General features: G+C 43.4%; 1 protein-coding gene across 1 annotated transcript; it reads left to right on the top strand.

Annotated features, from left to right (window-relative positions):
• Positions 1 to 421: 421 nt before the first annotated feature.
• On the top strand, positions 422 to 11391 carry LOC114663987 (complement C1q-like protein 2). The gene is made up of 3 exons (XM_028817962.2): positions 422 to 665; positions 3635 to 3763; positions 7615 to 11391. The coding sequence occupies exons 1-3, from the start codon at positions 482 to 484 to the stop codon at positions 7893 to 7895; spliced, it is 594 nt and encodes a 197-aa protein (XP_028673795.2). The 5' UTR covers positions 422 to 481; the 3' UTR covers positions 7896 to 11391.
• Positions 11392 to 12469: the final 1078 nt, after the last annotated feature.

The raw sequence follows: 12469 nt of genomic DNA, 5'->3' as shown, positions 1-12469 counted from the left end.
TCTATTGGTATGATAACTGCAACGCATACGTCTCTGTTATGCCATTTGGTGTGAGATTTGTAAAAGCTGTGTTAATGTTTGTGATGCGCCATCTGTTGGAATGACAAAGATATAGCAATCAGACAGACACACTGACCTTTGTCCTTTTATTAAGGCGGGTGTGATAGCTGCCTGTTTGATAAAGTGGAATACTTCAACTTTCAAAGCAGTTAACTAAATCCCTAAATCTGAATGTCATGCACGTTTTCTAACTCGTTTCTTTTGGTGTTGCAGGAGGACACTGACAAGGGTTAACGCTTTCACAAGTCCTGTTAAAAGCCAACATCATTGGTGTGCAGATGCATCCTGTTTTTGAGGTCCACCTCAAACTCCAGTGTCCGGTTCCACAGGAAAGGCGACTCTGAGGAAGCGACTACAAGATTTCTACTTTTTTAGCACAGGACATTCAGGGAGTCGCACTTCTGATTTCTGCTCATCTGCCATGAAGGCGATTTTGGGGATTGTTTGTCTTTTTTACTTTCTAGCCCTGTCTCGAGCCCAGATGAGCACACAAATAGACAACCAAATGCAATCGGACGCATCCTCCATGGCAAGCGTTACGAAAAGGCTGAGCGAGTTGGCTGGGAGGCTGGAGGAGCTGGAGAAGGAGCTGCGCGCTAAAGACAGTAAGGCAGCTTTAAATTCGACGTCCAGGCCGTAATTGAGAGCTTCCACCGCCGCACGATACACACACACACAGACAGGTGACACGTCCTCAGAGGGTACAGCCAGCCAGACGAGAGAACTGACATGACAGAGGGGCTTCTGTTAGTCAGCTGGCGACCTGTGACTGAAGGGCACTCGGCTCGGAACACAAACAGCTGCCGTGGTTGGCACAGGATGCCATGGCACCTTCCCGTTCTGTGAATTCAGAATTCTGCGTAGCTTCACATCGTCATTATTGTCACCTTACAACAGCGTCTTCCTTGTATGTGCCAGTCAATTCACAACACGTTGCCACACTCCAGTGCCAGGAGTACCAATTATTTGGCCCAATGGATTGCATTCTAGTTTTTCTCAAATTCTGTTTGACCAATTTTTCCATTGAAATCTAAATAATTAACATTCCCCCCCCCCGCATTAACATTTGCAGTGCATCGTCTATTGGAATGTATTTGGTAACACATGTAGCAATAAAATGCATTTCATTTGTCATTTCAGCAGATGGCACATCACAAATATTTGCAGTAATGAAATGAATTGCTATAAATTGTGATGATGCTCCTTTTGTTGGAATATCATGTGTAATGAGTCTATCTTTGTTATGGCACATTTGGTATGGGATTCAGAAAAGTAGTGTTACTGTTTGTGATGTGCCATCTGCTGGAATGACAAGTGCAATGCATATGTCGCTGTTAAATGTCATATGGCACAGGATTCATTAAAGCAGTGCTAATGTGGTGCACCATCTGTTGGAATAACAAATGCATATGTCTCTGTTAAATACCATTTGGTATGGGATTCCTTAAAGCAGTGCTAAAATTTGTGATGTGCCATCTGTTGGAATGACAAGTGCAATGCATATGTCTCTATAATATGTCATTTAGTGCAGGATTCGCTAATGTTTTGCACCATCTGTTGGAATGACAAATGTATATGTCTGTGTTAAATGCCATTTGGTATGGGATTCCTTAAAGCGGTGCTAAAATTTGTGATGTGCCATCTGTTGGAATGACAAGTGCAATGCATTTCTCTATAATATGTCATTTAGTGGAGGATTCGCTAATGTGGTGCATCATCTGTTGGAATGACAAATGTATATGTCTGTGTTAAATGCCATTTGGTATGGGATTCCTTAAAGCGGTGCTAAAATTTGTGATGTGCCATCTGTTGGAATGACAAGTGCAATGCATTTCTCTATAATATGTCATTTAGTGGAGGATTCGCTAATGTGGTGCACCATCTGTTGGAATGACAAATGTATATGTCTGTGTTAAATGCCATTTGGTATGGGATTCCTTAAAGCGGTGCTAAAATTTGTGATGTGCCATCTGTTGGAATGACAAGTGCAATGCATTTCTCTATAATATGTCATTTAGTGGAGGATTCGCTAATGTGGTGCACCATCTGTTGGAATGACAAATGTATATGTCTGTGTTAAATGCCATTTGGTATGGGATTCCTTAAAGCAGTGCTAAAATTTGTGATGTGCCATCTGTTGGAATGACAAGTGCGATGCATTTGTCTCTATTATGAGCGGACTGGGTCTCAAAACTGTCCCGGGCTTCCTTCAACGAGTGAGGTGATGAGGTCGACCCACTCGGCCCGTTATTCATTGTAATGAGTACGCAGCTTGCTACTTGCTATGAGCCTATGATATGAACTCTATCTAAACTGTTGCTAGACTTAATCTTTACACTGCTGTTTAGACACAACTTAAAATTTGACGACATGCTTAGAAATAAAATTTAATGAAAAATAAAAATTTTAATAACACGTTTTACACGTTATTAGAGTACACGTCTAATGTCAATGTCATGTCAAGTGCCAGGACCCTAGTAGGCTAGTAGCTGCTCATTTACAATGAAATAAATGATAACCGAGGTTATAATGAAAACCTCACGTGATTGAAATGTTCCGTCCTAATATGAAAAATTCCTATCCTGTACTTTATAACTTTATTTCTTCATTATTACTAATAATCGCAGCTGAAAACCATTAATTATCGCTCAGGCCGACGACCAGAGAACAATAAAATCCATAATACATAATTCATCCATCCATTATCCAACCTGCTATATCCTAACTACAGGGCCAATCCCAGCCAGCACAGGGCGCAAGGCAGGAAACAAACCCCGGGCAGGGCGCCAGCCCACCGCAGGGCACACACACCAAGCACAATTTAGAATCGCCAATCCACCTGACCTGCATGTCTTTGGACTGTGGGAGGAAACCCACACAGACACGGGGAGAACATGCAAACTCCATGCAGGGAGGACCCGGGAAGCGAACCCAGATGGGTCTCCTTACTGCGAGGCAGCAGCGCTACCCACTGTGCCACCGTGCCGCCCATGATACATAATCTAAACTAATTATTAGTACTGAAGGATTTAAATACTAGATATGAGATAAAATAAATGGCAATAATATATATGCTAACCGAAATGTCGCAGTATCGAAACAGAAATTGGCAAAAGGCAGTTTTGACCAAAGTTTCTGTTGCAACTAAATAACTTGATGACGTCACACGGCCGTAATATATTATATACTGTATATATAGGACTATAGAAATTGCAGTACCGGACAGATAATGTTTAGTCGTTTAGAAAATTAATTTTAATGTCAAACAGTAACCAGTACATCAAATTTATTTCATGAAACAGCCGGCCCATGACCAGACCAGAGTCCGCGGCCCACCGGGCTTTGCCCAAATGTCCTAATGGCCAGTCCGCCCCTGCACTTGGGCCATTTTAGTGTCACCCTAACCAGGGATGTGGGAGGAAGCTTCGAGTTTTGTTTTGTTTTTTCTCGTATTCATTTCTAATAGCGGAGTCTGTGGAATAAGATGAGGAATCGTAACACGCGTGAGTTGGCACTGCTTTGAAGGTGGGAAGTCCGGGCGAAGTGCCTGTTTATTAAATTGCTTTTATTACAGAGGGGACCAGCGTCATCTTCTCAGCCACGCTGAATAAGAACGGATACGTCGGGCCTTTCAACGCTCCCACCACCATTGCCTTCACGAAGATACACGTCAACCTGGGGAATGGATACAACCCGAGCACAGGTAGGCGAGCGCGAGGCCTTCATTCTGTAGAGTTCATAAACACAAGGCGGTCAGTGTGTGGTGCTGTCATACGTCGCTTATCGTTATCTTTACACGTACGCTCTGTGCTCCCTGGATACTAAACACGGTCGTCTGTGGATTCATTGGCAATTCTGGACCTAAGTCTGTGCATGCGAGGGTCCTGAAATGAACTGCCACCTGTCCAGACCCCCCGAGTCCGATGCAGCCAGGAAAGGCTCTACATGGCCGGAATGGATTCATTAGGTCCAGCAGGTTACCACCTAGTAGGAGAATGAGGCTCGACCAGGCCAGTCCCCAAGTTCAGCTGTTTCTAATGAGTTTGCACGCAGTTTGTGTGAGGAACTTGCAGATTTGGATGTGACTGCTGATCCTAATGTGATGTGGGAGACCTTCCGTGACAAGACCCTGAAGGTTGCTGAGGGTTGTGTTGGTGTTACTGGTGCTCCCAGAAGGAGGTGTTTCATCTCACAGGGCACCCTGGATATCATCGAGAGGAGTCGCAGCCCACGGCTCAATGGCAACTCTGGTCTGCAACGGGAACTGAGAAGGACGGCTGTGAGGGCTCTGAGGGCAGATAGAGAGGCGTCTGTGAGCAGATGACACACCATCTGTGGTCTAGAGACCCACATCCTGCTTACAGAGGAATCGAAGCATTGCATACATCCGAATCTGATTGTCAGAGAGTCGCAGTCAGGGCGGCTGATGGACGGTCCTTACAGATGACACTGCAGTTGTGACCCACTGGGCTGGCTACTTTGAGCAGCTGTTTAAAGCTGATCCTCTATTTAGGACGTTGGATATCTCTGGTTCTGCGGTTCCTGATGCTGATCCTCCAGTTAGCTGTGAACCCCCCCAGACTCACTGAGATGGCACAGGTGGTGAACCAACTGAGGGTAGGGATGGCTGCAGGGATCTGTGGTATCCGGGGTGAACTTCTCCAGGATGATGGTAAGGCTGTCCTCCTGGCATTACAAGAAATCTTTACTTCCATTTGGGAGACTGGCATCATCCCAACTGACTGGAAAACAGGACTTGTCATCCTTATCTGGAAAGGGAAGGGTGAGCGCCTGGATTGCAGCAACTACAGGTGGATAACACTGCTCTCGGTGCAGTGTAAGGTCCTCACTAGGGTTGTCCTCAATGGGATCCGTGATCACTTGCCCACCTGCCAGAGACAGGAGCAGTCTGGTTTTACGCCTAAGAAGTTGACCATCGACCACATCCTGGCACTGAGGGTTCTCATGGAGGGCAAACACGAATATCAGCAGAGTTTCTTTGCAGCCTTTGTCGATTTTTGTTACACGTTCAAGTTGATCGAACTGCCCTGTGGGACATCCTGAGACTTCATGGGATCCCCTCGAGGTTGCTGGATATCATGGCCGGCCTGTCCACTGGTACTGTGAGTGCTGTGCAGAGTGGAGGCAGACCCTCTGTGTGTTTCCCAGTTGATTCTGAGGTCTGTCAGTGGTGTGTTCTGCTCCTACACTGTTCAGTGCTTGTATGGACTGGGTGTTGGGCAAGGTCATGGGGTCCAGTGGCTGTGGGGCATCTGTGGGTGAAGAAAGATTCACTGATCTAGACTTCCATGATCTTCGTGGAGTCAATGGAGGCTCTGATTGGGGGTCTCGCGAGACTGAGTGAGGAGTCTGAGTGTCCTGATAAAAACCAACAGCCAGGCCTTTAATGACCTCTTGGGCACGGCCAACAGCAGTGTGTCTGTCTGCAGTCCTCCTCGAGAGGTTTACTGACCTCGCCGGTGACATTCACGTCTCTGGTGACTCTTCCTATGAAGTCAGTAGACGGATTGGGAGAGCATGGGGTGGGGTCAGAGGTCGCTGGAAAGGGATGTGTGGCTCTCGCGATATCTATGATAAAGGACGAAGGTCCAAGTCTTTAGAGTCCTGGTGCTTCCTGTTTTGTGAGACATGGATGCCATCCAGTGACCGACCTGAGATGAAGACTGGACTCCTTCACGTGTGTCTTTTCGGAGAATCCTTGGGTGCTGCTGGTTTGACTTTGTGTGAAAAAGCCCAACAGAACGGGCAGTGCCCACTTTAACCTACAGCAATTTTAACAAAATGTCATTTCTGTGATCAGCGTTTCTTTATGTACAGTGGTGTGAAAAACTATTTGCCCCCTTCCTGATTTCTTATTCTTTTGCATGTTTGTCACACAAAATGTTTCTGATCATCAAACACATTTAACCATTAGTCAAATATAACACAAGTAAACACAAAATGCAGTTTGTAAATGGTGGTTTTTATTATTTAGGGAGAAAAAAAAATCCAAACCTACATGGCCCTGTGTGAAAAAGTAATTGCCCCCTGAACCTAATAACTGGTTGGGCCACCCTTAGCAGCAATAACTGCAATCAAGCGTTTGTGATAACTTGCAATGAGTCTTTTACAGCGCTCTGGAGGAATTTTGGCCCACTCATCTTTGCAAAATTGTTGTAATTCAGCTTTATTTGAGGGTTTTCTAGCATGAACCGCCTTTTTAAGGTCATGCCATAGCATCTCAATTGGATTCAGGTCAGGACTTTGACTAGGCCACTCCAAAGTCTTCATTTTGTTTTTCTTCAGCCATTCAGAGGTGGATTTGCTGGTGTGTTTTGGGTCATTGTCCTGTTGCAGCACCCAAGATCGCTTCAGCTTGAGTTGACGAACAGATGGCCGGACATTCTCCTTCAGGATTTTTTGGTAGACAGTAGAATTCATGGTTCCATCTATCACAGCAAGCCTTCCAGGTCCTGAAGCAGCAAAACAACCCCAGACCATCACACTACCACCACCATATTTTACTGTTGGTATGATGTTCTTTTTCTGAAATGCTGTGTTCCTTTTACGCCAGATGTAACGGGACATTTGCCTTCCAAAAAGTTCAACTTTTGTCTCATCAGTCCACAAGGTATTTTCCCAAAAGTCTTGGCAATCATTGAGATGTTTCTTAGCAAAATTGAGACGAGCCCTAATGTTCTTTTTGCTTAACAGTGGTTTGCGTCTTGGACATCTGCCATGCAGGCCGTTTTTGCCCAGTCTCTTTCTTATGGTGGAGTCGTGAACACTGACCTTAATTGAGGCAAGTGAGGCCTGCAGTTCTTTAGACGTTGTCCTGGGGTCTTTTCTGACCTCTCGGATGAGTCGTCTCTGCGCTTTTGGGGTAATTTTGGTCGGCCGGCCACTCCTGGGAAGGTTCACCACTGTTCCATGTTTTTGCCATTTGTGGATAATGGCTCTCACTGTGGTTCGCTGGAGTCCCAAAGCTTTAGAAATGGCTTTATAACCTTTACCAGACTGATAGATCTCAATTACTTCTGTTCTCATTTGTTCCTGAATTTCTTTGGATCTTGGCATGATGTCTAGCTTTTGAGGTGCTTTTGGTCAACTTCTCTGTGTCAGGCAGCTCCTATTTAAGTGATTTCTTGATTGAAACAGGTGTGGCAGTAATCAGGCCTGGGGGTGGTTACGGAAATTGAACTCAGGTGTGAAACACCACAGTTAGGTTATTTTTTAACAAGGGGGGCAATTACTTTTTCACACAGGGCCATGTAGGTTTGGATTTTTTTTCTCCCTAAATAATAAAAACCATCATTTAAAAACTGCATTTTGTGTTTACTTGTGTTATATTTGACTAATGGTTAAATGTGTTTGATGATCAGAAACATTTTGTGTGACAAACATGCAAAAGAATAAGAAATCAGGAAGGGGGCAAATAGTTTTTTCACACCACTGTAGGTGCTCAGCACCGGGTGATCCACAGACAATGTGAATGTTTTCGATGTCGCTGCTTTTCCTCTGGCGTTCATTTTGTTTCTTTCGGTTTCTTTACAGGCATTTTTACGGCATACAGGAAAGGCATCTACTTCTTTACGTTCACGGCCTTTTTGAACAGCAACAAGCAAATGTTTGTATCTTTAATGAAGAACAACGATATGCTCGTTGGGGTCTGGGACAGTTACACCCCAGACGGCAACGACGCCGGCAGCAACACGGCCATCGTTCAGCTGGAAGTGGGTGACAATGTCTACGTCCGGCTGCATGAAGAAAAGCAGATCTATGACGACGGCGCAGGCTACACAAGTTTTTCTGGGTTTCTGCTGTTGCCATTGTAAAGAGAAAAGCAACAAAATGCTGGGTCTCTTCTCAAAAATTCTGCTGCTTTTACATCCATACAAGTGACACGGATATGTAGCCACCATTGAATTGTATGACTGTATCAAGTTATATCCGCTACCCTAACCCTAACCCTAACTCAAGACCCCTCACAGAAGCATTTTACAACTCCGCCTGCATAAGTGACACGTGAAGGGACACAGAATGACAATTTACTGATCGCCTTGCACTTTGCTCTAAATCCATATTTCCTGTTTATGAAGATGTATGGCCGTGTGAAAACGTAAGTGCACCAAAGAGCTCTCTGAGGGCCTCGGAAAAGAAGGTTAGAGAAGCCTACGAGTCTGAGAAGGGATTGAAAAAGATGGGAATCCCACTCTCCAGAAGATCTAGAAGTAGAGAAGATGTCCGACAACTGCCAAGTTATCCAGCAAATTCAGCCTGGGAGCAGAACACAAGATTCTGAAAGCTATCAAGATTTGATCTTTAATTGGGAAACGATGTAGTGAAACGAAGTCAAGCAAAATGACACCTTTTATTGGCTAACTAAAAAGATTACAATATGCAAGCTTTTGAGGCAACTCAGGCCCCTTCTTCAGGCGAGATGTAATACAGAAACTGGAGTTCCATGTGTTTATATACACACAAGAAACAACACTGGAAAAACTTCAAGTGAGAAATCTTAAATGTAAAAAATTAACAGACCTCTTCAGGCTAAGATTCATTTAACAAGAGAGAAGAACAATTTATGGTCAAGATCTTAGGATAAGCTAACTGTCCAACAAAGTCTTTTGAAGCTTCTGATGAGTTTTTCAATACAATGTGGATCAGTAGACATGTTGTCCGTGTCAGTCTGAGAGATGCAAACAATCCTCATATCTGACCATAAGACCCATATCTCTATTTACACCATGTGTTCAGTTTTAGCCTGAGTTTGACTTCCCCTTCATTTCTCTCTTGCTGTGTTCTGAAGTTGCCCATAAGCCCTGTGACTTTAAAGTCCCTCTCACAGTGTCCATGGCTGTTGAAGTGGGCTGCTACAGGAACATCTGTGTTGCCACGTTTAATGTGGCACCTGTGTAAATTCATTCTCTGGCGGAGTGTTTGTCCAGTTTCTCCCACATAGAGTGCAGTGTCAGGACATTTCATGCAGAGAATTAGATAGACCACATTAGATGATCTGCTGGAAAATGATCCCTTAATGCGATGTTCTAGTCGGCAGTGTGGTATAACTACACGGTGTTTATTATAAATGTGGGCACACGTTTTACATCTTTTCTGTAGGCAGGGAGATGTGCCATTTTCTGTTGGTTCACTTAGGGAGCTTTGGACATTTAGTGGCTGCAGATTTGGTGGTTGTCTGTATGCCAGGAGGGGAGGTTCTGGAAATCCATTTTTCAGCGTTTCATCATTGTGTGGCTGAAGTTCTTTTATAATTTTTTGAAGTGCTTCAAGATGTGGGTTGTAGGTGACAACAAGGGGGATGCGGTTCTTGTTGTCTGTCTCTGGGTATGGCAGTAGCTCTACTTATTCGAGTGTCTGTTGTTTTGGTGGTATAAGCCATTCATTATGGCTAACACGGTACAACACCCTAGTACTTGGGAAAAGATGGAAAATCTAACTTTTCAACCATTTATTTGATGCCAAAAAATGCCCAGATATGCCACTGACATCTGTAGAAAAAGTAAGCCCCTCCCCTAACCCCCCCAAATTGGTTCTCCTAGAACTGTCTGACGTCAACTGGCACACCATTTCTTCCCCCTGCTCCTCCATGCAGATTTATTTCACTTGTGTGATGTTTGAGGGGGTTCTTGCGCAAACACACAACCCCCCCCCCAACAGCATATCCAATTTGGGCTTTGATCTGGCCATTCCAGAACCCTCCATGTCGTCCTTTTCAGCTCTCCCTTGGGTGATTTACTGATATGTTGAGGGTCATTGTCACATTGACTTCTGACAGATGGTGCCACATTATCCTCAAGCCCCATATGATAGAACAAAGAATTCCTACTGGATTCTGCAATCATGAGCTGCCGGAACCAGAACGTCTCCACCACCGTGCTTTACAGCCGTCATCAGGTTCTTCTGCTCAAGTGCCGTCCTTGGTTTTCACCAAACATGTTTTCTGGAACTGTGGCGAAATAACTCGCTCATTGCCTTATTGTTGTAGAAGTCCTGGTCTTTCCTTGGGTGTTCCTAACGGATTGACCAGCTCTGCATCAGGGCAAATTTTAGTCTTGCCCCAGGTTTTCTCCTGGCCCACCCCCCATGTAGATCTCATTTGTGCATCCTCTTTCTAATGGTAGACTTATATACTGTGATACCAACAGTGGAAAGAAGAACACGAAGGACCTGTGGTAAAATTCTGGGATTCTTAGGAACTTTTTTCACCATCTTGTGTTCTGCTCTTGGGATGAACTTGGAATAGGCGGCCTGGCCCGTGGATACTGGCCGTTGTTTCTCCACTTGGAGATGATCTTCTAGACCAGGGGTGCCCAACTCCAGTCCTGGAGGGCCGCAGTGGCCACAGGTTTTCATTCTAACCCTTTTCTTAATGAGTGACCGGTTTTTGCTGCTAATTCACTTCTTTTAAATTCATTTTCTTTGACTTGCTCTTGGAGACTCAGACCCTTTAATTGTTTCTTTTTCCTTAATTAGCAGCCAAACAATAACGAGACAGAAAATGAGCCAAAACAGGCCCAACAAACAGTGACCATCTTACAGTATCTGAAAATAAAGAAAGGTGAAGGTCTCAGGAATGCTGATCTGCTCTTAGAAAAGAGAAAATCCTTAATTTTGGAAATGTCTGCTATTGCACAATGAGAGCGGCAACAAGCCATGGAATTAAAGAAAGGGCTTAAATAATGACAAGACTCAGCGCCTCATTAAGCAGCTGGTTGGAGTTTGAGGCCCTGACTTAGCTGGCCTTCTGTTGGCTCACTCACTTCACATATCACTTCTGTGTTGGTGCCATTTAAGGAAAGAAATGAAGCAATTCAGAGGAACGACAAAGAAATTCAGGGAAACATTTCTTAAAAACCAAGTTAATTAAACTTAATTCAAAAGAAGTTAATTAGAAGCAAAAACAGGTCACTAATTAAGAAAAGGGTTAGAATGAAAACCTGCAGCCACTGCGGCCCTCCAGGACTGGAGTTGGGCACCCCTGGGCTAGACAACGGGATGGTTTATTTCCTGTCTTTTTAAGTCCATTCCCAGACTCCAAGTCATCTTGAACCTTCTTTCTGAAAGGCCTCGGTGAGCTCTTTGGGTCTCGGCCTGGTGATGAGACTCACTTCAACAGCAAAGAGTGAACCAAACGAAACATCTGAGGTTAAAATCGGACAATTTCAGAGAAGATCCTCTCTCATGATGGATGTTCTAATCCTCTGCCCCCGATTCTAATTGGAGGTACCTGAGGTGGTGATGGATGTTGGGGTGCACCTGTGAAATTTTCATTTATGGAAAGTTAAATTATAGAGTGGACTACAAAATGCCGATGTGGCTGGATGTTTGTTATGTCATATCTCCTTTACCTACAGAAGATCACATCTTCATCTTCATTGTGAATTTCCCCTTGTGATTAATAAAGTATCTATCTATCTATCTATCTATCTATCTATCTATCTATCTATCTATCTATCTATCTATCTATCTATCTATCTATCTATCATATAGTGCCTTTCACATCTATCTATCTATCTATCTATCTATCTATCTATCTATCTATCTATCTATCTATCTATCTATCTATCATATAGTGCCTTTCACATCTATCTATCTATCTATCTATCTATCTATCTATCTATCTATCTATCTATCTATCTATCTATCTATCTATCTATCTATCATATCGTGCCTTTCATATCTTTCTATCTATCTATCATATAGTGCCTTTCATATCTATCTATCTATCTATCTATCTATCTATCTATCTATCTATCTATCTATCTATCTATCTATCTATCTATCTATCTATCTATCTATCTATCATATAGTGCCTTTCATATCTATCTATCTATCTATCTATCTATCTATCTATCTATCTATCTATCTATCTATCTATCTATCTATCTATCTATCTATCTATCTATCATATCGTGCCTTTCATATCTTTCTATCTATCTATCTATATAGTGCCTTTCATATCTATCTATCTATCTATCTATCTATCTATCTATCTATCTATCTATCTATCTATCTATCTATCTATCTATCTATCTATCTATCTATCTATCTATCTATCTATCTATCTATCTCTATCTATCTATCTATCTATCTTGTCAAGTCCACATAAGACATTTCATGGGGTGTACTTACTTTTTCAGCAGACTACCCCACTTCAAGGTATACATCAGGCCAGCTGTGTTTTCTATTCAATAAAATGAAGTTTAAATTAGAATTGATTTTTGCTTCTGTGTTGTTATCAACCGTTTATTGAAAGGGGAAAGCAACCAAATACAGAAAGTGTGCATCCCTCAGCCCTTCAAACGAATACATCCGTTCGGTGCCAGGCAAAGCTCACTTGGAACTGCAGGTGGTGGTCCCCCTCGGTGTCCACAGCGTGCACCATTTT

Source organism: Erpetoichthys calabaricus, chromosome 13, assembly GCF_900747795.2.
Source record: "Erpetoichthys calabaricus chromosome 13, fErpCal1.3, whole genome shotgun sequence".
Classification (NCBI taxonomy): domain Eukaryota; kingdom Metazoa; phylum Chordata; class Cladistia; order Polypteriformes; family Polypteridae; genus Erpetoichthys; species Erpetoichthys calabaricus.
Note: the sequence above shows the minus strand (reverse complement) of the source record. Positions and strands in the feature narration are given on the sequence as shown.

What these genes read in the sequence shown, in the direction of transcription:
- LOC114663987 (XM_028817962.2), top strand. Translation starts at nt 482, where the DNA reads ATGAAGGCGATTTTGGGGATTGTTTGTCTTTTTTACTTTCTAGCCCTG. An exon ending in GGAGCTGCGCGCTAAAGACA is followed by an intron (nt 666 to 3,634) that starts GTAAGGCAGCTT and finishes CTTTTATTACAG; the next exon opens with AGGGGACCAGCGTCATCTTC. An exon ending in TGGATACAACCCGAGCACAG is followed by an intron (nt 3,764 to 7,614) that starts GTAGGCGAGCGC and finishes GTTTCTTTACAG; the next exon opens with GCATTTTTACGGCATACAGG.